The sequence below is a fragment of the Pseudonaja textilis genome, chromosome 6 (assembly GCF_049901715.1).
Source record: "Pseudonaja textilis isolate UNSWEBS1 chromosome 6, rPseTex1.2, whole genome shotgun sequence".
Classification (NCBI taxonomy): domain Eukaryota; kingdom Metazoa; phylum Chordata; class Lepidosauria; order Squamata; family Elapidae; genus Pseudonaja; species Pseudonaja textilis.
Window position 1 is genome coordinate 7,631,378 of NC_141995.1, and position 27,319 is coordinate 7,658,696.

General features: G+C 43.5%; 1 protein-coding gene and 1 long non-coding RNA gene across 2 annotated transcripts in view; one reads left to right on the top strand and one right to left on the bottom strand.

Moving 5' to 3' along the window:
- Positions 1–5,042: 5,042 nt before the first annotated feature.
- On the bottom strand, positions 5,043–14,168 carry LOC148125389 (uncharacterized). Its single transcript, XR_015744035.1, has 2 exons — positions 13,725–14,168; positions 5,043–6,190 (listed from the first exon to the last, which is right to left on the bottom strand). It is a non-coding gene; the product is annotated as an uncharacterized LOC148125389 (long non-coding RNA).
- A 2,876-nt stretch (positions 14,169–17,044) lies between these two features.
- Positions 17,045–27,319, top strand: part of SDAD1 (SDA1 domain containing 1) — a 33,346-nt gene continuing 23,071 nt past the window's right edge. Inside the window, exons 1-9 of the mRNA XM_026717133.2 lie at positions 17,045–17,250; positions 19,034–19,138; positions 21,605–21,703; positions 23,280–23,390; positions 24,326–24,397; positions 24,495–24,595; positions 25,366–25,423; positions 25,936–26,010; positions 26,661–26,762. Of these exons, the coding sequence (XP_026572918.2) occupies positions 17,161–17,250; positions 19,034–19,138; positions 21,605–21,703; positions 23,280–23,390; positions 24,326–24,397; positions 24,495–24,595; positions 25,366–25,423; positions 25,936–26,010; positions 26,661–26,762 (813 nt within the window). The 5' untranslated portion in view covers positions 17,045–17,160. The remainder of the gene's footprint in view (positions 17,251–19,033; positions 19,139–21,604; positions 21,704–23,279; positions 23,391–24,325; positions 24,398–24,494; positions 24,596–25,365; positions 25,424–25,935; positions 26,011–26,660; positions 26,763–27,319) is intronic.

The following is a 27,319-nucleotide window of genomic DNA, read 5'->3' on the forward strand; positions in this document are numbered from 1 at the left end:
ATATGATAACTGTCGTATATCTCATACGAACAAATGACGCGAGTCAGTGACTTGGTTCAGCTCGTTTATTGGGGTCAAAACACAAGTGGGGCAAGTGGGGAAGAAGTGCGGCTTAAAAGGCTTTCTGCTGAGTGCTGCGGCCAATCGGGTCGTTTTGAATCGCCCGCGATCGGCTCAGCCAATCGCGGTCGATTCAGCGACCAATCAGTGCCAGCGCACTCAGCCAATCCGTGGCTGTGCGTTTTAGCCAATCCGGGTTGCCGGTTTCAGTATGCAGATTTCTGTACAGAACACCCCTCCTCTTGGTTTGGTCCTACGTGACGTAGTCCCGTAAGTAGGCGGGCTCCGTATTTTCCGACTTGACTTGCGTTGGTCAGTTGTCTTCTGGTTGTCGGCCGGTTCGGTGGGACTCCTGTCGCTCTCCGCCTCGTTGATGGAACCGCCTGGAAGGGTGAGTCAGGCCTCTCGCCGCGGCTCCCTCCTGGTCTTCCGGGTCGGTCGAGCTGCTGGCTTCGCTGCTCCCGCTCGGCTTTTCCGGCTGGTTGAGCTGGCTTGGCTGCTCCCGCTCGGGCTTCCGGGTCGGTTGAGCTGGCTCGGCTGCTCCTTCCAGGTGAGGCTTCGGTGGGTCGCTCTCCGGTTCTTCAGATGGTGAGTACTGCTGGTTCCTTTTCGGGTGGGTTTGTTCTTTGTGGGCTTCCCTCCCCTCTTGGTTGGTGTCTTGCCGGTTCCCTACTGTACCTGGTGTCTGCGTGTCGGTTGTGTTTCCCGCGGTGGTTCTTGATCTCAGTTGGTCGATGTGGCGCTTCCACGCTCGTCCGTCAGCTGTTTGGAGGCGGTGCGAGAGTGGCCCTGTTGCTTGGGTGATCGTGCCGGTACCCAGAGGGGGTCTCCGGTGAGGTTTTTTGCGTAGACCTTGTCTCCCGGTGAGAATGTTCTGTGTTTGCTGGTAGAATCAGGGGGTCTTTCCGGGTTGTATGTGGGTGCAGGCGGTCGGCGGGATCGCAGTTTTCTTCCCATTAGTAGCTCCGCTGGGCTCTTGTTCGTTGTGGTACTCGGGTTATGTGTTGAATTAGGAGCATTCGATTTATCTTGTCCTGTATGTCGCGGTTTCGATCTTTTGGATGGTTTTTTTGTAATTGGACCATTTCTCCGCCTACCATTCGCCGCCGGTGCGCCGGTGCTGTTAATGCGTGTCGGATTCCTCGTTCTGCTAGGAATTTCTCGAGCGGTAGTGCGGTGAACTGGGGGCCGTTGTCCGATACGATGACATCTGGGAGGCCGTGGGTTGCGAAGAGTTTGCTGAGTTCTCTGATGACGGAGTCTGTGGTGGTCGTCTTCATGTTGCTTACCTCCAGCCAGTTTGAGTAAGCGTCTACGGTTACCAGGAAGGTGTGTCCTCTGGTTGGTCCCTTGAAATCTCGTGGATTCGGGACCATGGCCCCTGGGGGTTTCCCATTCTCTGCTTGGGGCGGCGGGGGGTTTGGTCTTGATTCCTGGCACTGTTTGCAGGAGGCTACCCAGGCTTGATCTCCTTGTCCATCCCTGGCCACCAGGCGTGGCTTCTGGCCAGGGCTTTTGTCCTAACGATGCCTGGGTGCCCTTCAGTGCAGCATGCTTAGGACTTTTTTTTGTAATTTTTCGGGATTACGACCCTGTCCCCCCACAATAAACAACCTTTTTGTGTTGACAGCTCTGTTTGTCGGCTCCGGTAAGCTTTGAACTCGCTGTCTTCCTCTTTTTCCGCCAGCCTTTCCCCACCCATCTCAGGACCTGCGCCAGACGTCTGTCTTTATTGGTTGCTAGGGCAATGTCTGACGCGGTCAGGGGTAGGTTGGGTAAGGTCTCGATGCTCAGGGTAGAGCGTGGTTGGTGCTGGGTCGTCGTCCAGGGTTGGCAACGGTGTGCGGCTGAGGGCGTCTGCGTGCGGAATTGTTTTGCCGGGCGGTGGATTAGCCGGTAATTATAGGCGGCAAGAAATTCGGACCACCTTGTCATTCTTGGGGAGAGGATGATTGGTGTGGCCCGGTCTCCTGCCAGTATTCCCAGCAGTGGTTTGTGGTCCGTGATTATGGTGAAGGTCCTGCCGTAAAGGTATTCGTGGAATTTCTTTACGGCCGCGACGATGGCCAGAGCCTCCTTATCCAATTGGCTGTAGTTTCGTTCGGGTTTTGAGAGGGTCCTCGAGAAAAAGCGATGGGCGCTTCTTTTCCGTCGGCGAGGGTGTGGCTGAGGATGGCTCCTACTCCGAAGGGGATGCGTCGCACGTTACCGTGATGGGGAGTGTCTCGCTGTACTGGATGAGGACAGCGTCTGATGTGAGAAGGTCCTTGGTTCTGTTGAAAGCGTCCTCTTCTCGTCTCCCCACGTCCAGGTGGCTGCCTTGTCGAGCAGCCTATGCAATGGCTCCGCCGCGGTCGCCTTTTGGGGCAGGAAAACATTGTAGAAATTTATTAACCCCAGGAACGCTTGTAATTCCGTTTTGTTTCGGGGCTTCGGGCTTCTTTAATGGCTTTATTTTGCCCTCGGTGGGGTGGATCCCCTGCTGATCTAGTAAATACCCTAGGAACTCGACCCGTGTTGTGTGCAGTTGGCACTTCTCTCTCTTAACCTTGAGCCCGCGTTTTGGAATCTCCTCAGTACTTCCCGTAGGCGGTCCTCTAATTGTTTCTGATCAGCCCGGCTACCAACACATCGTCAAAGTACGGCACCACCCTTTTATGCCCCGGAGGAGTCTTTCCATTAGGCTTTGAAATCGCCCGGGCTACGCTGACTCAATTGCAGCCTCTTGCAGCGGAAGGCCCCCGGTGTGTGACTATTGTCTGTGCTTCCGCGGTTTCCTCGTCTACCGGCAATTGCTGATAGGCTTGTGCCAGGTCGAGCTTGGCGAAGACCCTGCCCCCTCCCAGTGAGTGCAAGAGGTGTTGTACTACTGGGGACGGGGTAGGCGCTTTGTTGTAGCGCGGTTTAGGGTGGCCTTATAGTCCCGCAGATTCTCACCGACCCGTCTGGCTTTATCGGGGTGACTATGGGGGTCTCCCATCGGGCATGGTCTGTGGCCTCGAGGACTCCCTGTTCGATGAGCTTGTTTAATTGCTCATCGATTTTGGGGCGGAGGGCGAAAGGTACTCGCCTGGGTTTGAGGCGGATGGGTGCAATGGTGGGGTCTAGGCTGAACGATATTGGGGGCCCCGGTACTTGCCTAGATTCCCATCGAAAACCTCCTGGAAGTCGCGCCGAGCTGTTCCTCCCAGTCTGCCTCGGCGACGTGGTTGGTGCCGGTCACTTCTAGTCCCAGCGGCGCGAACCATTGTAGTCCCAATAGGCTGGGGCGGTCTCGCTCGACGACTGTTAGCGGGAGTATCTCGGTGCGCCCTTTAAAGGTGACCTTGAAGTGCCCGGTCCCCACCACGGGGATGCGATTCCCCTGGTAATCTTTAAGGACGAGCGTTTGGCTCTCCAGCTCGTGCCGCTTCATGGAAGGTACTAGTCGCTTAATTTCCCGCCACGCCACCATGGACAGGTACGACCCGGAGTCGACTTCCATTTTGCAGGGCGGTCCTCGATCTCGACCTCCACGTGGACCTTCCGGCTGTCCCAGTTGGAGGAATGGCCAACGATGACCGTTTGGTGGGTTTTCTCACGCTGGCGGCCTTCGTGTAAACGGCGGTTCCTCGCTTCCCGGCTCCAGCGGCTCTCGCTGTCCCGATCGCGGTTTCTTGGTGGAGTGTTGTTGCGCCTGGTGGTGTCGCGTCTTCGGGGGGTTGTGTCTCGGTGGCGGGGCTGTGGTTCCTCTTTAGGCGGCAGACCTTTGCGATGTGTCCCGTTTGTCGCCAATGGCGGCAGATCGCGTCTAAAAACGGCATTCTGATCTTGGATGCTCACCCCGCAGCCGGCACACTGGAACTTTGATCTTCGGTTCCGTGGGTCGCGCCGGTCGCGCCCCGTCTGCATGCGATGGACATCTTCCTCGTCGTCTTCCGAGCCTGAGGAGGACTCGAGGTCGCCGTGGTGCGTGGAGGTGGCTGTTCGGTAGGTTGTCGTCGGTTGCGGCTGCGCGTGGTCCGTTCTGCGGTGCCGGTTTGCTTCAGTTGGGCTGCGGATCTCCGGTCGCTTCTGCCGCCGTGGCGTCTCACGAGGGCATCAGCGAGGAGATGTCGCCCCTTGCCATGATCCGGCTTTGCAGGACGGGATCCCGGAGGCCGAGGATCGACGCGGTCCCTCAGGGCCTCGTCTAGATCGGTAAACCCGCATAGTCCTCCGAGGTCCCTGAGCTCTGCCACAAACTTACTGACGCTCTCACCCTGCTTCTGGTCGCGGCGATAGAATTCGTGCCGACGAATGAGGGTGGGCACAGCGGTGCGAGTGGCTCCTCAGCAGGGGTTCGAGATCGTCCCAGTCCATGATCTTCACATCGAGCGGCTTGGCAAGGGCTTTTGCCATTTTGAAGACATGGGGCCGCAGTGTGTGAGAAAGACGGCCCGCTTCCTCTGTCCGTTCGCGTCTTTGAGATTGTTGCTCTCTAAGAACATGAGGAATCGGTCGATGTAAGATTCCCATTCTTCAGTAGCAGCGTTGAAAGGAGCGGGTGGCACGTTGCGCTGGCCATGTTGCGGTTCTGCGGTCCCGTGGAGCCACGTGCGGTGTGGGATTTGCTAGAATCCCACCTCGTCGCCAGTGTCGTATATCTCATACGAACAAATGACGCCTTGAGTCAGTGACTTGGTTCAGCTCGTTTATTGGGGTCAAAACACAAGTGGGGCAAGTGGGGAAGAAGTGCGGCTTAAAAGGCTTTCTGCTGAGTGCTGCGGCCAATCGGAGTCGTTTTGAATCGCCCGCGATCAGCTCAGCCAATCGCGGTCGATTCCGAGCGACCAATCAGTGCCGCGCACTCAGCCAATCCGGTGGCTGTGCGTTTTAGCCAATCCGGGTTGCCGGATTTCGAGTATGCAGATTTCTGTACAGAACAATAACAATTCACTATATCATCCTAAATCCATCCAATAGTATTACACCTGTTTAAAATAAATCCAAATGACAAAAACTTGGATCGGTGAAAACACAGAGATTTTATTTTGTTAAGCTGTTTGCAAAAAGCGGGGGATCTCAGCTGACCTCAACAAGAAGTTTGAGCCAAGAACCGCCCCTAAGATTTCAATACATTACATTTTATAGTTCTTCTATCCCGACGCCCCCCCGCCACGCCCCTCCTACATCGACCCAGTGATCGAGCACAGCTAATCCGGGGCGCCTTATGGAGACCACATCATCTCTTTTGATACCTCCCAATGACCTCCCATCACATCTTATCTTATTTGGCATTAAAGAATGTCCCCTTTTCTACCGGTCTGAGAACAAAGAAATATCTATTCCTAACACCACACTTGTTACATATTAATGTTACATTCAGCACTTCTTCGTATATGCATTTCTAACAGCTATGCAAAGTAAAAGTCTGGCAAACTTAAGCTGATGTTTTGAAAAACAAAATCTAGCTTCAATTGATTAAAGAAAGTTAGAGCAATGGTTTATCTCTTCTCCTATTCTCCTCCTAATTGAACTTTTGTTATGTCAAATGCGTATGTGAATTGCCTTGACAGTTTAAGATACGAACGGATTCCTGGAGGAAGTAGGAGTGGCATTACTTGATACAGGAGGATGTATTAGATTGCAGGTACATGTTTAACGATGAGTAAATGTATTAGAAGACATATTTACGGGTTACATCAAGATAATAAATGTCTATAGAGCAATTGTCTTCTTAATCCTATAATATACTATTCTATTTACCTGCATTTTATTTTTGATTTTTCTTATTTCTAACACTTCTCCCCCGTAACCCACGTTGCTCCCTTATCCGTTCCTCCCTGCGTGCCCTAGGATGCAGAGGGGGCGGGCCTGGGTCTTCCTCTGAATGCCCAGCCGGACTGTGCCCTTCCCCAGTTTCCTCCACAGCCACCAGAGCCACATTCCCACTCCCTGTCAGCTGTTCCATCTCTCTCTTGGAGTCAGACTCCAACAGGGGGATGACAACAAGGTTCAATGCATTGTACTGCATATATCACATTGCTCATTTTGTGTCTGGGTCTTTTATTCTTGGGGTGGGCAAGCTTCTGTCTTAGTGTACTCTTGGGTTTAAAGTGTTCACGTACATTGTGTTGGCTGAAGATCCTCCTGAGTTTTGCAGAGATTCCTGCAATGTACGGAATGACAACATTGCTCCTTAAAAAGGACCTTGGATTGACTGAGAATCTCTATAGACAACCATCATAAGTGCGCATCTGTTGCCAAGCATCTGAATTTTGATCACATCCCAGGAAAACGCTGAATCGATCATAAGTCTGAAAAAGGGCCATAAGTCACTTTAAAAAAAAATAAATTGATTTTAACAACAAACAAAACCACATAAAACATACAACATAAAACATAAAAACATCCTCCTCCTTCATAGATTTACAAACAGTCACTTTTTTCATGGTCCTGATTTTTCGGGGTCACTAAATGCACTGTTATAAGGCAAGGGCATTATAAGTCAAGGCTTGTAGATGACAGGAAAGAGAAAGAGAGCTTGTGTCATGATTTTGAACCGAAATGAAAAGTAAAAGTTTCCTTTTTCCTTAAAACAGGAACTTCTTCCTGGTATTTGCAGCCTGGTGGGGACTTTCCCTTAATGAGTTATGACCAATCAGCTTTCAAGGAGGGACAATTCCCTGCCTATAAATCACAGCATTTTCTACAAGAGAAAACGAACACTCAAGAACTCACCATCACCATGAAGACAGTCAATGCTGTTTCTCTTTCTTTGCTCCTCCTGCTTGCAGTGGGAATAGAAGGTAAGGAGGAATTGTAGCCTTTGAGGGCTGAGATATGTTTACCCTAGAATGTGAATTGATTAATTACTGGAAATTAATTTGCATTAATTTATATTGCCTTATTGCAATGTTTTTCAACCTTGGTGACTTTAAGATGGGAGGACTTCAACTCTCAGCTTTGCTGGCTGGAGGATTCTGGGAGTTGAAATCCACCCATCTTAAAGTCCCAAGGTTGAAAAACACTGGCCAATTGAATTATTTTGTTAAAACTCAGAGCAAGTCTACACATTTTCACTGTTTAGGGTTGATAAAGTCTCGTGCATAGCAGTAGTAAGAAAAAAAAGCAGACCACTGGTTACTTGAGATCTGTAAAATGTGTTGATTATTTTTAGCCTTGCAATAGGAAATGATGGATGAGTTTTTCAGGACAATTTTTTGTTTCAGCGAGGAGTCCTAGGTTTTGTGGCCATTTGCAACCGTGCAAAAGCAATTGTGCTGCTTTCCCATCCATGGATGGCTTTCTTTTTCATACAGTCTCAAAGCTGGCTAATAAAAATGGGCCTCTCCACTTCTGATTCTTGTTCACTGACACTGACTCATATTTGTGACGTTATGCATTACGCCATCCCCTTTGGAAATCTTGTAATGAGCAAAGTCAGCAGGGAATCCAGATCCGTTTAACAACTGTGTTACTGATTGAACAAGGTCGGTGACTCACTTAACAACATTGGCAAGGAAGGTCGTAAAATGGGGCAAAAACCTCATTTAATAAATGTCTCGCCTAGTCACAAAAATTTGGGGCTAAATTCTGATCGTAATTCAAGGGCTATCTGTAGATGTGTTTCAAAATGTCCGCCGGGATTTGCAATCACATTCTCTTCCCTATTTTGTACGGCGTCTAGGCATGATCACCTCTTTGAGGAATAGGTGTTTGTGCCAAAGGACATCTTCCGGAAGGGCTATACATCCGAGACATGTGATCGACTTCAAAGTCTTCCACCCCAGCCAGTCCTGCGACAAACTCGAATATATGTAAGTGTTGAATCATCTGATCCAGCAGTGTGCAGCAGCTGACAAAAAAGCCAACACAGTTCTAGGCTGCATAAACAGAGGGATAGAATCAAGATCACGTGAAGTGTTAATACCACTTTATAAGGCCACACTTGGAATCCTGCATCCAGTTTTGGTCTCCATGATGTAAAAAAGATGTTGAGACTCTAGAAAGAGTGCAGAGAAGAGCAACAAAGATGATTAGGGGGACGGGAGGCTAAAACATAGGAAGAACGGTTGCTGGAATTGAGTACGTCTAGTCTGATGAAAAGAAGGATGAGGGGAGACATGATAGTAGTGTTCCAACATCTGAAGGGCTGCCACAAAGAAGAGGGAGTCACGCTATTCTCCAAAGCCCCTGAGGGCAGGACAAGAAGCAATGGGTGGAAATTAATCAAGGAGAGAAGCAACTTAGAACTAAGGAGGAATTTCCTGACAGTTAGAACAATTAATCAGTGGAACAACTTGCCTCCAGAAGTTGTAAATGCTCCAATACTGGAAGTTTTTAAGATGAGATTGGACAACTGTTTGTCTGAAATGGTGTAGGGTTGCCTGCCTAGGCAGTGGGTTGGACTAGAAGACCTCCAAGGTCCCTTCCAACTCTGTTATTCTATTCTATTCTATCTCCAGAGTAAAGCAGGGAGAGAGGAAAGGAAAAAAAAACCCAGAAAATTCTGATTTAAGAATATTTCTGCCATAGACAGAAGGTAGAGTTGTCTCTGCTGCCTTTATCCCTTAATGTGTGCCTCAAAGAATGCACAACAATGCTTGGGATGGGAATATATAAGTAATCCTCCACTTATGACCACAATTGTGATCCTTCTCTGTGGAAAAAACATCCCTGCAGAGATAGGATTGGCCCCCAAATGTTATTTTTCTCAAGACTCTGAACACCTGGTTCTGCCAATGGGTCTGGGGACTCCAGAATGACACAGAGCCCATCAAGTGGGTTTTTTAAAATTGTTGTGGAATGAGATTGTTATTGGTTTTTGTATTGTGGTCCTTGATGCTCTTTGTAGTTGGTTGTCTTCTTGCAGATGTTTCACTAGGCTACCATTGATGGTGTTACCTAGTAGGGTCATGAAATGTCTGCAAGAGAACAACCAAGCTCAGAGAGAACCACGGACCTCTCATTTCAAGCCTGAGCTACAAATATTTCCTTTATTGGCTTTTTTTGTATTGTGTTTGACATGCAAATTTATTGGGAAAGCTGGTGATGCTAGAAATGGTTATTGGCACAAGAAGAAGGAGCAAAGAAAAGACACACTGGCTTGATAATATTAAATCTGATACAAATATGAACATCCAGCAACTGAAAGAATCTGTACTTGATAGGGTAGCACGGAAAGCACTTGCTTACAAACTCTCCAAGAAATGGGCACAAGTAAATGGTTAAAACAACAACAAATTGTTTTAGTATTGAGATTTTATCTTAGTAAGCTGCCCAGAGTCACTAAGAATGAGTTGGATGACCATATGAATTTTCTTAAATAGAGAGCAGAATTCCTTTTGCTAAGCAATTTGGTTACGGGAGTTGCACCTCATTTTACAATTGTTTTTTTGCCATACGCCAATCTAACTTTTCCCATCGATTTGGAGGAGGGGAGTCAGCTAGGAAGGTTACAAATGGCACTCGCATGCGATAAAACGATGCAACCATCATATATAAATGCTGGTTGCCAAGTGCCCAGATTTTGATTATGTAATTGTTGGGATGCTGTGATGAGCACAAGAGGAGGACTGGTTGTAACTTTGAACATCACTAAATGAAGCGTTGTGAGCTGTTAACTACCTGTAAGTGTAATAAATAAGGAGTTTGTTCATTGTTTCTTTCTTTTCAAGAGTGACACTTTCCTTGGGGAAACTCTCAAGAGAGCTGTGCCTAAACCCTTCACCAGAAGTACTGAAAAAGTATGAACAGTGTAAGTTTAATCAATTTTATATACAGTTGAAAGGACCAAAAGCAGGTTACAAACATAATTGAAACTTGGCATTTTAACAAGTAAAACATTTAACAAGCAAAATGTTTAATAAACATATCAGAATAGACTTAAAACTCCAGCTCATTGATTTATTACTAAAACCCTTGTTTACGTAGCCATAGTTAAAAATTTGGCTGTTGCCACTGTAATCTTAGGATTTTCATCTGCAGGTAAATTTTATATATTTGATACATATTTATAAAATGTATGTCTTCCTGGTTAGATTTTAAAATAGCCAGATAACTTCTTGCTGAAGACTCATAAACTTCACAATTGCTTCTTGGTCTTTTGGCTGAGATCAAGTGTAGCAAAATGTAAGCTGCTTCGGCTGCTTGGAGTGGAGACATTTTATATTTTACATTTATACTTATATTTTATACTTTATCACTTTCCATGTGCAATAATGTGAGCAGCAAGACTTACCTAACACCATTTAAAGTAGTTACCAAATTATTTTTTTCTGAGTTTCTACAATTCAGCGCACCCTGATTAACACACTTTGCATTAACCTACCCAATTTTAAAGCTAGCTGACCCTAGCAGGTTATGCAAAAGGCAACTGTTAGGTCCTTGACAGACCTGGCTGAGTATGTTGTACAAAACCACCTATTTAATATCTAACACAGCTTATTTCATCTTGGCATCCTCATCTGTTAGACTACAACTCCCATGATACCTAGCTGCAATTATACAATCTAAATCAGGGTCATCCAACCTTGGCGACTTTGAAACTTGTGGACAACACCCAAAAGTCTTAAGGTTGCCAAGGTTGCTCCTGATGATCTAAGCTATTAACTGTGTGTTTGAATATGTCTTCTTTTTGTTTCTTCCTCTAAATCAGGGGTGTCCAACCTTGACAACTTTAAGACTTGTGGACTTCAACTCCCAGAATTCCTCAGCCAGCTTTGCTGGCTGAGGAATTCTGGGAGTTGAAGTCCACAAGTCTTAAAGTTGCCAAGGTTGGACACCCCTGCTCTAAATCTTCCACTTGCTGCAAGTTTGGGATTTGCAGCACTCCCAATAGGAATCCATAGCAGAATTATCTATCCCATGTTATCCTGTACGGAGTAGATTAGGCAGAATGGTTGCCTTGCTCAAGGAATCTCGGGCTAGGTTTTACATCAGAAATAAGAGCAAATGTTGGATAGCAACATCCTTCTTTTTGCAACTAAGGGTGGGAAATATCTCTTTTTTGGAAGAGTTGATGCCCAAGTTGGACTTTTCAAACTCCAGTTAGGGCAAGGGTCTCCAATCTTGGCAACTTTAAGATTTGTGGACTTCAGCTCCTCAGCTTGTCATGTTGGCTGGGCAATTCTAGGAATTGAAGTCCACAAATCTTAAAGTTGCCAAGTTTGGAGACTTCTGAGTTACAACAGGGGTCTTCACACTTGACAGATTTAAGACTTGTGGACTTCAACTCCCAGAATTCTTCCTCCAGTCATGTTAGCTCGGGAATTGCCAAGTGTGAAGACACTTGCTTTAGAAAGACGATTTATACATCCTTAAGCAATGTTTGGGTCATATTAAAAAACACTTTGTTCCCCTAAGGGAATTTAGCACATGTTCAAGAGGACCTTTAAAGACCTGAAGGCTAAACACAAAAGCTATTAAGGTTTGGCACTGGCACACCTGAGCCAGAATTGGCTAGGAAGATGCTGTATTTGGCTGAAATTAATAGTCCTTCCAGGAAATCTGTTTTCACCTCTTCCATTTTGTTTAAACCAGACCAAGCTTCGAAGAAGACCCAACATAGAAGAAGAAACTAATTTCATCCAGGCAAAGGGTGATGGTCTCCGTTGGATGGCCCATGGATGCCTCAGGAACAAAACTGCCTCAACCAAAGAGGAAGTCTGCAGGGTTGTTATATATTTTTGTACGTAATATACAAGCTAAGGCATCATACAATTTGCTGGACTTTGTTAGCACTATGGCTTAGCTATTTAAATATAGCCAAACTGTGTTGAATGAACCAAACAATGGTTAAACAAGTGTTTGAAGCCAGTCTGTTTGGGAGAGTCCTATAGGTTTCCCACTTGGTTGCATACTATATCACATCAAGCAGCTACTTTTATCTGGGCTAATTAGGTGTTTTTTATTTATCAAATGTATATGTAGCATGATCCCACCCAAGTTGCATTTAAGCCATCGTTCAGGACTTGTGAAAAAAGCCAGTTGTGAGCCTAAAACCAAAATCAAACGAAGTATGTAGGCTCTAGGTTTTGTCTGAGAGGTAGTGCAAACTAAGTGGGTCAGAGCAATCGAAGTAATTATCCCAAAAAACATGTAATCATTATTGGTGGGTTCCAAAAAGCCATGCGATTAACTTTAAGTAACCAAGTACCTTTGAACCTACATTTTGAAAATAGAGAAAATATATAGCTCAGGGTTACACTGTTGGACTGCAGAAGTCTTCCGAGTCAGTATTTCCATGGCTATTGCAAATGTTTATGGCTGCAAATTGCAATGAGCAATGTTATAATGTGAACACTCTACCCTTAAAGGTTATATTGGCCTGGACCCTGCTAAGTGATGAATTCCAGAACATGAGATTTTATAGGTTAAATGGCATTGTTGTTGGCCTGCTGATAATCTTTGGTTAATTTTGTCAGCATCCCTTATTGGTTCTTTTATGTTTCATTGACATTGTTTTATTGTTTTGAATGTGTGGTAAGCCTCGCAGAGTGGACAGCTGCACAAATTAATTTACCACAGAAATAACCAAAGATTAAGCTGGAATGAGATCACAGTATCACTTCTCTTTCTTACTCAACAATCAACCCAATGACCCAACAGAACAGTCTTGCAGACAAACACCGCATTTAACAGGGTAGCTCACCGATGACATGTAATGTAAATGTTACATGTAATTACATGTAACATATATTAATATATTTTACAATGGAAAAATCCCAGCTGGTAGCATTGTAGATATGATTCAGCAAGCAATGAAATATCTGCGAATGGAATGGAAAACTAAACTGGAAAACTATTATTGAAGAAAGTTTCTCAGTCTTGTTGGAACTGCTTTAAAATGTATAAAATATAAACATGTGCAAGGAATCCACTGTGATATGCTCTTAAGACTTTAGATATGCCTACATATCTAACTCTTTCAATCTACTAAAGTTAATAATATAATTTATATTATTCAACCCACATTGGATAGGAATTTAAAATTAATCTCTTCACTCCAAGAAATCTGTAGAATTCAATCCTCCTTTCTATTTTATGTAACACAGGCAAAACTATTTTTTCATGTCAGTTCTAAAGATTTGCTTCTCTTAAATGTATTGTCAAATATGTGAAACAGGTACATTTAAACCACGGATGATGTAATACACATTCGATCAGTTCTTAAACTGTTACAGATATTGTTTACAGCTATATTTGAATATGTAACTTGTACTTGTTATGTGTATTCAGGAAAAATGAAATTAATATCAGGATGCCTTGTAAACATATGCCTGTTAATGTTTTAAAGAAAATAATGTAAATTAAGTCTAGAGGAAAAAAACTTTTTACCTAAGAAAATATAAATTATTCAATTAAAGGTAACAAAGCACAGACTCGTTTTATTGTATTCTTCATCTATTAAAACCAATCTTTTGATTTCCCTTTTCAAAAACATAGGAAAAGATTTTCTTTTCCAAAATGATTTTGGAAGTCAAATCTCCAACTGGAACACTCATTGCTGGAATATTTTATTCCTTATCAAACTTGTTTCCAAGCTGAGTTCCAGAAAACAAACAGATGCATGGATTAAGTTCTTTATTATTCATCAAAAAGCGATGGCAGCTACCAGTAGCAGTTACAGGATAGCGGCAAACACACAACCAGCACAATTTATATACAAGTATATAAGTGTCCTCCTATAGAATACCTACTCTTTCTCCAGTTACTCATTTCCCTCTTCACCTCATTCCATGTAAGGGACTTCCTTCTTTGCTGTGGTATTTAGATTTTCTGAATAATGAATGGTTGAGGGAGCTAAGTATGCCTGGTGTATCCAGAACCTGAGGGGCTGTCACAGAAAATAAGGGATTGATTTATTTTCCAAAGCACCGAAGGGCAGGACAAGAAGTAATGGGTGGAAAATTCAAGTTGCATGAACAAACTACTACTACTTCTTCTTCTTCTTCTTCTTCTTCTTCTTCTTCTTCTTCTTCTTCTTCTTCTTCTATCTTCTATCTTCTATCTTCTATCTATCTTCTTTCTATCATCTTCTCTCTATCTTCTCTCTATATTATTTTATTTCTTTTTCTTCTTCTTCTTTGTATGTATGTTCCAGCATAACTCTGGAATGCCTTGAGCAATTTCAACCAAACTTGGTACACGGACTTACCCTCTGAAAACAAATACTTTGGGAGGTAAAAGACACCCCTGATACCCCTTGGGGTGTGTGTATGCCTAAAAATGGCTTCTGCCACGGTAACGGCTTCACAGGGCTCCCTCTTGTGGAGGAATAGAAGAATTGCATGACAGACAGTACAACAGGATGAGTCCTGACAACAGGATTTTCCTGTCTAATACAGGATTGGGAAAAAGAAATATCTGGGCAATGCCAGGTTATCGGCTAGTGAAATATAAAACAGCCAACTAATCTCAAAATAAACTAAGGGAAACATGGTTCCTGAGTCTTAATAAAAGTGCAAATGACATTGTATTTGAGCATATAATTTATTATTGCGGGCGGGGTGGGGGCATGGTAGCACTCCCCTGGCAGTTGAAGGGGTTGTCACAGAGAAGAGGTGATTGATATATTCTCCAAAGCACCAGAGAGCAGGACAAGAAGTAATGGGTAGAGCCTTGTTAAAGAGAGAAAGTAAGGAGGAATGTTGTGACAATGAGAACAATTAATAATGAATTGCTTGCCTCCTTGGAGGTGTGTGTGTTCAATCACTGGAGTCCCAAAGGTGTTTTTTCAAGAGGCAACTGGACTTTCTGGTTTTGAAGACGTTTCACTTCTCATCCAAGAAGCTTCTTCAGCTCATTCTTCAGCTCAAGAAGCGAAACATCTCCAAAGAAAAAACAGAAAGGCAGTGTTCTAGGACCAACTTTTTTCATACTCTACATAAATGACCTCTGTGATCATATTAAGAGTAACTGCGTTCTCTTCGCTGATGATGTAAAGCTGTTCAATACCACAGACAATACTGCTACCCTTCAAAAGGACCTCGACTATGTATCAGAATGGTCAAACAAATGGCAACTTCAAATCTCAACAAATAAATGCTCTGTCCTACATATTGGCAAAAAAAATCAGAAAATAAAATACAGGCTGAATAGTCAAGACCTTGTTGATGATCCAAACTCTGTCAAGGATCTTGGGGTACTCATCTCTAATGATCTAAGTGCTAGAGCCCATTGTAACTACATAGCCAAAAGGTGTTAAGAGTTGTTAACCTAATCTTACATAGCTTTTTCTCTGGTAATATTACACTACTAACTAGAGCATACAAAACATTTGCTAGACCAATACTCAAATACAACTCATCAGTCTGGAACCCACATTACGTATCTGATATTAACACAGTTGAGAAAGTCCAGAAATATTTCACAAGAAGAGTTCTCCACTCCTCTATTCGTTGCAGAATACCTTATGCTACCAGATTCGAAATTCTAGACCTAGAAAACCTAAAACTACACCGCCTTCGGTCCGATCTAAGTACAGTATATAAAATCATACATTGCAATGTCCTATCTGTCAATGAATATTTCAGCTTCAACCATAACAACACAAGAGCAAACAATAGATACAAACTCAAGGTTAATCACACCAAACTTGATTGCAGGAAATACGACTTCAGCAACAGAGTGGTCAATGTCTGGAATACCCTACCTGACTCTGTGGTTTCTTCCCCAAACCCCAAAAACTTTAACCTTAGACTGTCTACTATTGACCTCACCCCTTTCCTAAGAGGTCTGTAGGGAGCATGCATAAGTGCACCAATGTGCCTACCGTCCCTGTCCTATTGTTTCTTTCATTGTTTTATTTCTCTTATATGTATCCATGTATTTATAACTATGTTTTTACTTATACCTATTATTTTGTAAGCAATTGACAAATAAAAAATAAATAATTGTTTTTAAAAAAGTCCAGTTGCCTCTTGAAAAACCATCTTCTGGACAACCATGACCTGGATGACTGAGAATCTCCATAGTCAATCACTGGAGGTTTTCAAAAGTAGACTGGACAAGTATTTGACTGGGATGTTATAAGGTCTTCTGCCCTGAGGAGGGGGTTGGACTAGAAGACCTCTGAGGTCCCTTCCAGCCCTAATATTCCATGTTCTATAAGAATAATTAAGGAGACTCCTTGGAATCCCAAAGGTGCTTTTTCAGGAGGCAACTGGACTTCCTTGGTTTTTCTTTTCTTTTGAAGATGTTTCGCTTCTCATCCAAGAAACCCAAAGGGTGGGTTGAACACTCTCTGAATGGTGTGGGAGTAGGAATGGATTTCCAGAGAAATAATTGCTGACTACAGGAACCAGGGGCACAACTCAGGTGACCCTGAGGATGCAGATAGACCTCCAAGTGGCCTCAATGACCCTCTGAAAGGGTGCAAATGGCCAGCTGTCTGCAAGGCATATAAATCCTTCCATTCCCCACCATCTTTGAGAGCTGAAGAAGCTTCCTGGGTGAGAAGTGAAACATCTTCAAAAGAAAAAAAAAACAAGAAAATCCTGAAAAACCACCTTTGGGTCAACCTGGATAACGGAGAATCTCTACAGAATTCTTGGGATATTCACCTTATCTCACTTTCAAGTGCTGTGAACAATGAAGCGCAAGACAGCCAACTAATCTTAAAGTCAACAAAGGGAGACATGGTCTCTGAGCCTTAATAAAAGTGCAAATGCTCAAATACAATATCCTAATACCATATGATAAAAAAAATATTTTAACACATTGATGGAGATTCTCTACAATCATTCATTTTGGCACCATGACCATATATCCTACGCCAGGGGTCTCCAAACTTGGCAACTTTAAGATTTGGGGACTTCAACTCCCAGAATTCCCCAGCCAGTGTATTGTATGAACATAATGTGAGGGTTAGCGTTCCTTTAGTTGCTGAGATTAAAAAACTGCTCTGCCTTAAAAGCCCGTTAGATAAGCTGGAACTCCAGATCCCAGAGTTCTGTGCGCCGGCTGGGGGTTCCGGAAGCAGCAATCGAAGGGGCCTCTACTGTTTTTGCTACAGTACTGCATCTGAGGCGCTCTCGCGTTTTAAGGACAAAAGGCCCTTCACGGCTACCGTATGGCGCCGCCCAGCGAAGGCCCCACGTTGCCGGTACAGAAGAACGTGCACCGTCCGCCGTCATGGCCGCTCGCCATAACAACAAGCTGCCGTTCAACCTGCCGCAGTTGCAGAACTTGATCAAGCGGGACCCGCCGTCATATACCGAGGAGGTGAGGAATTGCGGGGGATGGCGCGGCGGCGGCGGCATCCTGCTGTCTCCACTCGAGGATAGCCTGGAGAGTGGTCAAGCGTCAAGTGGGGGTTGGACTAGAAGACCTCTTAAGGTCCCTTCCAACTCTGCTATTTCTGTGTGGTGTTAGAGCTTGACGGTGTTTGCAGATGAAATAGGAGCGGAAAAGACGCCTCTGAGCGTATGCAGAGAGTGACTTGAGCAATGGGCCCTATGCAACGAAGTAAAGTTTAACGAGGAGCAAAGCGAAGTTTTACCCCCCCTGGGCAGGAGAAAACCAAAGGGACAAGTACAGATTAGGCGAAACCAGGCTCAAAAACAGTCACTGGGAGAGAGACCTTGGAGTCCTAGTGGACGATCCCTTAAACATGAGCCAGCCGTGTGCAGTGGCAGCCCCAAAAGCTAATACAATCCTTGGTTGTATAACCCAGGGGTCCCCAAACTTGGCAACTTTAAGCTGAATTCTCCAGCTGGCTGGAGAATTCTGGGAGTGGAAGTCCACAAGTCTTAAACTTGCCAAGTTTGGAGACCTCTGGTATAAACAGAAGCATAGAATCAAAACTGCGTGAAGTATAAATGTTCCTCTTTATAAAGCCTGGGTAAGGCCACACCAGCAATGCTGCGTCCAGTTTTGGTCACCACATTACAGAGAAGATGTTGAGACTTTGGCAAAAGTGCTGAGAAGAGCAACTAAGACGATTAAAGGCCTGGAGGCAAAAACATATGAAGAATAGAACAGAAGGGAATGGGAAATGGAATTCCTTATTGGGCCAAGTGTGATTACACACCCAAGGAATTTGTCTTGGTGCAAATGCTCTCAGTGTACATAAAAGATACATTCATCAAGAATCATAAGGTACAACACTTTCTAATGGTCATAGGGTACAATAAGCAATCAAATCATACTAGGAAACAATATAAATCGTAAGGATACAAGCGACAAAGTTACAGTTATTCAGTCACAAGTGGGAGGGGATGGATTTGATGGTTGCATGATTTGAATTTGGCTAGTCTAAAGGAAAAAAAGGACTAGGGGAGTGACATGATTACAACCATTCGCGTAGTGACCGTTCAAAGTTACAACGGCGCTGAAAAGAGTTACTTATGCTGCTTTTCACACTTAATGACCTTTGCACCATCCCTTAAATTTCGATGCTTGGCAACTGACTCATATTTATGACGGTTGCAATATTCTGGGGTCACGTTGATCCCCTTTTGCAACCGTCTGACAAGCAAAGTCATTGGAGAAGCCAGATTCACTTAACAACCGTATTAACTAATTGAAGAACTGCAGTGATTCACTTAACAACCGTGGTAAGCAAATGGGGCAAAACTCCCTTAACAAATGTCTCACTCAGAACATCAATTTTGGACTCAGTTGTGGTCATAAGTCGAGGACTACCTGTAATTTGCCATCAAGTGTTTCATTGGACTTTAAAGGCAACTATTCCCAGTACATCATCTAGCTCTTGTAATTTGATACGAGTATAATAAATGGAATTACGGAAGATGTTATCCAGTCATTTGATAAGACTGTTTTAACTGATTGTATGTTACCTCACTCCGTTGGATAATATACTGAAAAGCTTTGTTTGCACATTCAGGAAATTTGCCATTCCTAGTAAATCTTTCAATCCCACTGTTCCTTTTGAATAGAATATTCTTATTTGTTTTGTTGAGAATCCCTCTCAGTGCTTGCTCCCAGCTGAAGTTCAGGTATGATATTTAGCACAAACTACAATGGAAAATATTTTTTCTTCTAGTTCCTTCAACAGTATCGCCATTATAAATCCAATGTGGAAATATTCAGACTTCAGCCAGCAAAGCCCAATAAAGAACTGGGTGAATTGGTGATGTTCTTGGCCCAGGTAAAATTTATCTGTGTATATGGTGTGTGTGCAAATGAGAGGGAGAGAAAGAGAGAGAATTTTGCTTGAATTAGATCGGGGGTCTCCAAACTTGACAAATTTAAGACTTCCGGCCAGTAGGAATTCTGGGAATTGAAGTCCACAAGCCTTAAAAGTTCCCAAGTTTGGAGACCTTTGAATTAGTTGAAGGTTCCTTTATTGAGGGGTGGGGGAATCAAATTATTAACAGAGTAAAAACACAGAGTCTTTTCCTTCCAATAATTCTAATGGACAGTCCCAAATGTAAACAAGTGAAAATAATCACTTCTAACATTTCTAATAAATGGAGCTAAAATGATTTAGAATTTTCCTTTGCTTGAATCATCATTTTTGAATGTGGCTTTAACACTGTTTTCATAGAAAATTCTCATCACGCTTGAGTTGCAAGGATACCGTGATGGAAATAAAACTCAGCGTATGGATTAGAAGTTACACAGCAAGGGGTGCAGTTTTTCAGATTTAATTTCAAAAAGTTGGTTTGGAATGGGTGGGAGCATGAACGTATTACCCACTGTAATTTTTTAAAACAACTTGATCTTCACTGAGTCATGTTTCAGAAGATAGCTGCACAGTCCTCGGAAATGACATAGGTGCTTTAAAGAGCAGTCTTCAGAACTATCATTCTGTCCTCTGAAATACTTTTCCCAAACATTGTAATACAGTTCGAAATACGCATTCATGCATATTAAATGGAAATGGCTATGTAGAGATAAAACATCCTCAAGTTATTGCTGTCCCGTTGATAGCAAGCCTCTTTAAGGGGGAAAATCTTCATTTCGGTAGTGAAACCTTCTCCAATGATACCCAATATTTCCAGGGAATGCCAGATTAGGGAAAACTGCATTGTGATTATTGTGGATTGAATGTTATCTGTGGGACATGGGAATGAGAGGATAAGCTGTTAAGAGGCATTTCCCTTTGGGGCAGGGATTAGCGGGGTCCTCAGAAATGGGATTGTCCCAGTTCCTAAGACAGAAAAATGTGAGAACCCCAAATCTTCCAAGGTTCCAGTGACCTCAAAGCTGAGGGTTCGTGTAAGACAATCAAAATCTTGGCAAGTTTTTAGATATTTTGTATTTTGAATGGGTGACAGGATCGCCTATTGTAATGAAATGTGTGGATGACCTTGGACGAAGGAAAGATGCTTTAGTGGGTGATCAGACAAGAATCCCAAAGGTGCTTTTTTTGAAGAGGCAACTGGACTTTCTGGTTTTTCTTTGAAGACGTTTCGCTTCTCATCCAAGAAGCTTCTTCAGCTCTGACTGGATCGTGCGGAATGGAAGGATTGATACTCCTTGCAGACAGCTGGTCGTTTGCATCCTTTTGCACCGGAGTGGTGCAAATTGGTGTGGAGCCTTCTTGGAACTGTTGAAAGGACCATGTTGTAGATTGGAGATGACCATCTATGTCAAAATTGAACAGCCCTTTGTCAACAGAGGGGGAAGGATGCGATATCATCTATCTCCAATCTACAACACAGTCCTTTCAACAGTTCCAAGGAGGCTCCACCTCAATTTGCACCACTCAGGTGACCCTGATGATAAACCACCAAGTGACCTCCACGATCCGCTAAAACAATGCAAATGACCAGCTGTCTGCAAGGAGTATAGATCCTTCCATTCCCCACTATTCCGTCAGAGCTGAAGAAGCTTCTTGGATGAGAAGCGAAACATCTTCAAAAGAAAACCAGAAAGTCCAGTTGTCTCTTGAAAAAATACCTGTGGGACAAATCATGACCGGAATGACTGAGAATCTCCGTAGACCAGTGGCCCCCAATCTTTTTTGAACCAGGGACCGGTTTCACAATTATTTATTCTTCCACGGACCGGTACCTGAGTAACGCGAGACTCCACTGCCATCGGGACGGCTCTTCGTTCAAAGCTGCCCCACCCTTTGACGAAACTAAGGCAAGAGCACCCAAACGCCGCTTTCCAACCGAAAACCCAGAAGCGCCGTCGAAACAAGATGGCGGCGCCCAAGCTTTGCGGCCCAGTAAAAAATGACCCACGGACCGGTCCCGGTCCAGGGACCGGTGGTTGGGGACCCCTGCCGTAGACGATCAGACAAGAAAGGCAGGGGTTCCCAGTGGCTAAGCAGTCAAAGGAAGAAATTTTGGGAAGAACGTGCCCTAGTTGATCAAACAATGGCAGCAGAAAGTTGATGCCTTCAGACTTCAAAGATTTTGTTAATGTAGCCTTGCAGTACAGTAGATTTGGCTCGTTTAATTGTTTTCCTTTCTGGTTTACCTGAGAGAGTTGATACCTGTATTCTGGCACCTAGTGAGACTTTAGAGGTTGTCTTAAAGATTCTTCAAGAAATCCACTTCAGTCATCTGATTACTCCACCCTTAATGTTATTTTAATGCAAATAAACCTTTTGATTGCCGTGGGAATAGTTTTACTTCAATTTCTTTGGTTTTTGAAACAGGTTGCCCATTGCTACCCTAAATATCTAGAAGACTTTCCGCAACAGTTGAAGGAATTGTTGTCCTATTGTCACACGGTCTTGGATCCAGATCTTCGGATGGTGAGCATCTGCAGTCCAGATGTTTGATCACTGGGAGCAGAGGACTCTCTTTTAGGGGGGTGGGACAACTTTGTCCAGTGTTCTTTCAGTTTCTTGTTTTAGGAGATTGGAGCCAATGTTTTGGAATAGATAAGACTGGCATATCTCATGCTGCCATGCTGATAAATTTATATCATACTTTGTTGTTAAAGGAAGGTGAAAAAAGAGCTGTGAAAAACACGGTTTCTGTTTCATGGTTGCTGGAGCCTCTACTCAGCTTGTAGGAAATCGTGGAAGTGACCTTGGGAAAAATATTGAAATGTGTTTGAATATTAGTAGCTTGAGTTGGTAGTTAGGCTGTTGGTTTGAGGTCCGAGCTTGACAATTGGGTTGCAAACATTTCATCACCATTCGAGGTCGTCACTCTTCGATGTCTCCTCGAATGGTGGTGAAATGTTTGCAACCAAATTTCCAAGCTCAGATCTCAAACTAACAGCCCAACTTGGAAAAAAAATATTCAGAAACTGTTACAAAACTAAAAGGGGTCGAAACATGCCTTGAGCCCAGGAAAAGGAGAAAGCATTGGGAAGAGATTCAGTTGGCTTCTTCCTGACCTCCTAGGTCAGTACAGGTCGTCCTCAACTTATGACAATTATGGAGCTTGCAAATTATGGTGGGATATTGTGTCATAAAGCAGATCATCCTGTGACTGATTTTATGATCTTTTAAAGTGAATCACCACAATTGTTAAGTGAATCTGTAGTCATCATTTGCTATAGGGTGTTTTGTTTCCAAAACTGGAAGAAAACACAAAAATGGCAAAAAATAAAAAAATCATGGTCATGTGACTGCAGAACACTACGATGGGACACTGTAAATAGCCATAAACATGGATTGGCTATCAAGCTCCTAAAATGTGGTCATGTGACTACAAGTGCATAGCTGCTCCAACTTCGGAAGCAGATTTTAAGTACTTTGGGGGGGGGTGCATTGCAACTTCGGCCACTAAGCAGCCAATCGTAAGTCAGGCTACCCGTATGTCTGCAAATTTAAGGTGCCTGGACTTCAACACCCAGAATTCCCCAGCTAGCAGGAAGCCAGCGAAAAATACAGTCAAGCTTGAAATATTCTATTACTAAAATCTCATTAAAATTGAATTCTGCTGGTCCACCTCAAATGACTGATATTTGCCCGTGCTTTGAAGCTTGTGTCTACTAACATTAAAGAACAGTGATTTTCTGTTCTGAGAGCCGTGATGGGACAGGGGTTAGAATGCAGAATTATAGACTGACTGCCCACTGCCAGGAGTTCGAATCTCACCGGCTCAAGATTGATTCAGCTTTCCATCCTTCCAAGGTGGGTAAAATGAGGATCCAGATTGTTGGGGGCAATAGGCTGTCTCTGTAAACTGCTTAGAAAGGGCAGCAAAGCACTATAAAGCGGGATATAAGTCCCAAGTGTTATTTAAAAAGTAGCAAGATGACAGAAATGAGATGAAAGAATAAAATAGGTTGGTTGTTTTAGTATTAGTGTTGCAATCTGGTCTATTCACAGTTCATTATTGTCATTCTTAGTAATTCCTTTCTCCTTTTTGCAGACATTTTGCAGAGCTCTGATCTTGCTACGAAACAAAAACCTGATTAATCCCACCAGTTTGTTGGAATTGTTCTTTGAGCTTCTCCGTTGCCATGATAAATTTTTACGAAAAGTGAGTAGCTGAACTAACTTTAAAATAAAAACCTGTGCCAATTTGACTTTAAAAAAATGTTAATGGAAAAAAAGTAAAAGCTACAAGACATTTAGCATTTCCTTTAAAGTCTGAGAAGTCTGAACGATCTAATTTCAATACTATAAGCTATCCGCCAACCTCGTTTGTCTTTTTGTGTCTGAGAGAAGTTAATGGAAATATTGCAGAATTGCATAATCTAATGAGAAGCAATAACAGCTGTGAGAAGAACTAAAAATCAGCAAGACACGGGATAATTTTTTTTAAATGCTTGCATTTGGTCTCTTAATTATATGCTGCAAAATTCCACATTTGTTTCTTAAAAAAAAAAAAAGGATTACCCCCCGAAGATAAAACCCAAAATGCAAAGTAGAAAACAACAAAACAACTGCAAACGAGAAAAAGAGAAAAAAGTGTACATAAAAATATAAAATTAACAGTAAACATTACAATTCCACCCTAGTTGAATGCTGATACCTATATCTCAAACAAATCTAATAGGTCCTCTTCCCCCTCGTTCTACAAATTGACAAATAGTTACACATTTTCCATCTATACTTATTAAATTACTATTACATTGCATTTCCTTATGCAAGATTAGGCTCAATTCTGTAATAGCTTTGTACCATATAATATCAACCTTGTTAACCCTCAAGACTCTTTTACGCTATGTATTTAAAATAGACTGATTAACATTTGTGCATATACACATAACAATAATAGCTGGCAAATACAGTATGGGTGTGATTCTTTTGAATTGGAATTTCATTTTAACGTGTGCTATTGCACACGCAGAAAAGTGACAACAAATCTTATCTGGTCTGCCATGGAATCTCTGCTTTGGCTTCTCTTCATTTTTCCTCAAAGAAAGATTGACAATTATCCCTACTGACATTTAAGTTTTCTCATTTTGACAGACATTGTACACTCACATCGTTACCGACATCAAGAATGTCAACGCCAAACATAAGAACAACAAAATGAACACTGTAAGTTTTTGGCTGGATCCATCAGCTTTCAAGTTGGAAAGCTCTTTCCTCAAAAATAGTGTCCCTTTTTTATTTATTTATTTATTTATTTTGGCAGATGCTTCAGAATTTCATGTACACGATGCTGCAAGACAGCAACTCAACTGCAGCCAAGATTTCACTGGATGTGATGGTTGAGCTGTATAGAAGGAACATCTGGTAGGTTGCAAGGCACGGACAAGATTTAGGGTGCACAGCGGGCAGGAACAACGGTGACATATCAGAGAAAATAAAACACATATAGAGTTTGCCCCCGAAAATAAGATCTTTCCCCCAAATAAGCCTTAGCTTGATTTTTACATGTGCGCCCAATATAAGCCCCACCCCCAAAATAAGCCCTAATAAAGACCCCCGCCCACTCCTTGGCACCTGATTGCATGAGGTGGGTCACGGCGCATAGGTTAAAAAGCTAGGGTGGGGATGGGTGGAGCTGCTCCACATGCCCCGCACGCACTTATCAGTTGTAGCCAGGCCTCCCAGACCCCGACATCTTCCTCGTCAGCCCACTTCTTCTGTGGCCACTTGCGTATATCGCCCCCGGCCTCCGTTTCACTATCAGTGTTCAGGAAAGGCCTCTGCTGCCGAGAAAAGAGCTCCAGATTGAGGCACGTCGTGTCCCCCCGACCTCCATTTCTCTGTCAAAGATGCTGTCAGAGCTCGTTTCCTGAAGGCCTCTGACAGCGAAACGGAGGCTAGGAGTCACCGCGTGCAAGTGGCCACAGAAGAAATGGGCCAACAGCAGCTACACAGGCTCCTCCTCTGCGGGGCTTTCAATACCATCACTGTGAGGTGAGACAGTGGAAGACATTTCCTGAAAATAAGACCTAATGCCTCTTTTGGAGGCAAAAAAAATAATATTTTCGGGATAACATGGTATTTAATTTCTCAGTCTCTGTTGTAAAGTATCCTTTTTTTTTTTTATTAAACAGGAATGATGCCCGAACTGTGAATGTCATCACGCTGGCTTGTTTTTCCAAAGTCACCAAGGTAAAATAAACATTTTGGTCCAAGTGTAGATAAATGAACTTATGCCAGTTCATTTAGTGACCGTTTAAAGTTGGGACGGCACTGAAAAAAAAAACCTTATGCCTATTTAAGACCATTGCAGCTTCCCCATGGTCGCACGATCAGAGTTAGGTTGCTTGGCAACTGAGTCATATTTATGACAGTTGCAGCGTCCTGAGATCGTGTGATCACCTTTTTCTGACGAGCCAAGTCAATGGGGAAGCCAGATTCGCTTAATCGAGTCACTGATATAACAGTTAGAATGATTCATTTAACCAGCTTGGCAAGAAAGGCCATAACACTTAGCGAAAGAAATTTTGGGCTCCATTGTCGTAAGTCGAGGTCCACGTGAAATTTTTCCCTAATTTGGGGTGGGCAGGCGGGCGGAAATAATATTTCTGACTTTGTTAGTTCAGCAGTGTATGAAATTTGTTTGCCCCAAGGTGTTGGATTTTCTTAAAAAAAACATCCTTTTGGCTCTCATGGCTCTGTAGATCCAAGTTGCTGGCTTGACGTTTTTCCTCGGAAAAGACGAAGATGGAAAGAAAGACAGTGATTCAGAATCGGAGGTCAGTGCACCTGGAATCCAGAATAAATAACTCGGCGACATGCGTTGGGCCTAATTCTCAAAAGATGAGAAGTGTGCGCCTGGACTGTACCACTCCCACAGCTTATGTCTGGGCTGTACCACCCTAATTGAATGCCCTTCCATTAAAAGAAAGAGAAAGAGTGCAGAGAAGAGCAGCAAACATGTTTAGGGGACTGGAGGCTAAAACATATGAAGGACGGTTGCAGGAACTGGGTATGTCTAGTCTGATGAAAAGAAGGGCTAGGGGAGACATGATAGCAGTGTTCCAATATCTCAGGGGCTGCCCCAAAGAAGGAGGAGTCAAGCTATTCTCCAAAGCACCTGAAGGGAGGACAAGAAGCAACGGATGAAAACTAATCAAGGAGACAAGCAACTTAGAACTAAGGAGAAATTCCCTGACAGTCAGAACAATTCATCAGTGAAATTCTGTAAACTGAACCTGGAAGCTCCTTTCAAAATTGGGGCGCTGACCGGTGACAGGGAACCGCAGCAGAGGGATGAAAGAGCCACGGGTGACCGACTCCTGACCTAGGGAATAGAATTTGATAAAGAGTGGTATTTTGCATGTTCCTTAATGCAAAGCTTTACTGACTCTTCAATTCCTCTTTTGTAAAATATTTATTTTCCAAGGATGATGGTCCTTCAGCAAGAGACTTAATGGTACGATACGCCACGGGAAAGAAAACGACGAAGAACAAGAAGAAACTAGAGAAAGCTATGCGTGTTTTAAAAGTGAGTAATGTGTGGTTTGGTAGACCTGCTCAGCCAACGAGATCTAGATCTATCCTGCAACCTGTTCTCTATGCCTCTCCTAATATCCCTGATTGGAGTGGAGCTTGTAGTCAGTCATCTAACCAGCCTGATTTTGAATTTTTGGGGGGGAGTGGTCATTAAGTGAACTGATAGGTTGCAGTGGGTGTGATTTTGCCAGAAAAATAAATAAATACCAGGATTTTTTTCAAAACCATAGCAAAACACAGTTATGTGGCTGAGGGACTGGGCAAATTGGCCATAAATGCCACCCAGTTACTGAAGACTCATAGTGGGTTACATACTGCCAGCTGTTCCCACCGGCTCAGGGTTGACTCAGCCTTTCATGATTCCGAGGTCAGTAAAATGAGGACCTAGATTGTTGGGGGCAACATGCTGGCTTTGTAAACTGCTTAGTGAGGGCAGTAAAGCACTGTAAAGCAGTATATAAGTCTTAAGTGCTATTGCTATTGCATCTTGATTTCAGTGTATTTGTGGAAGATCTTGCGTGAACTGGATAGATTAACAATCTGGAAAAT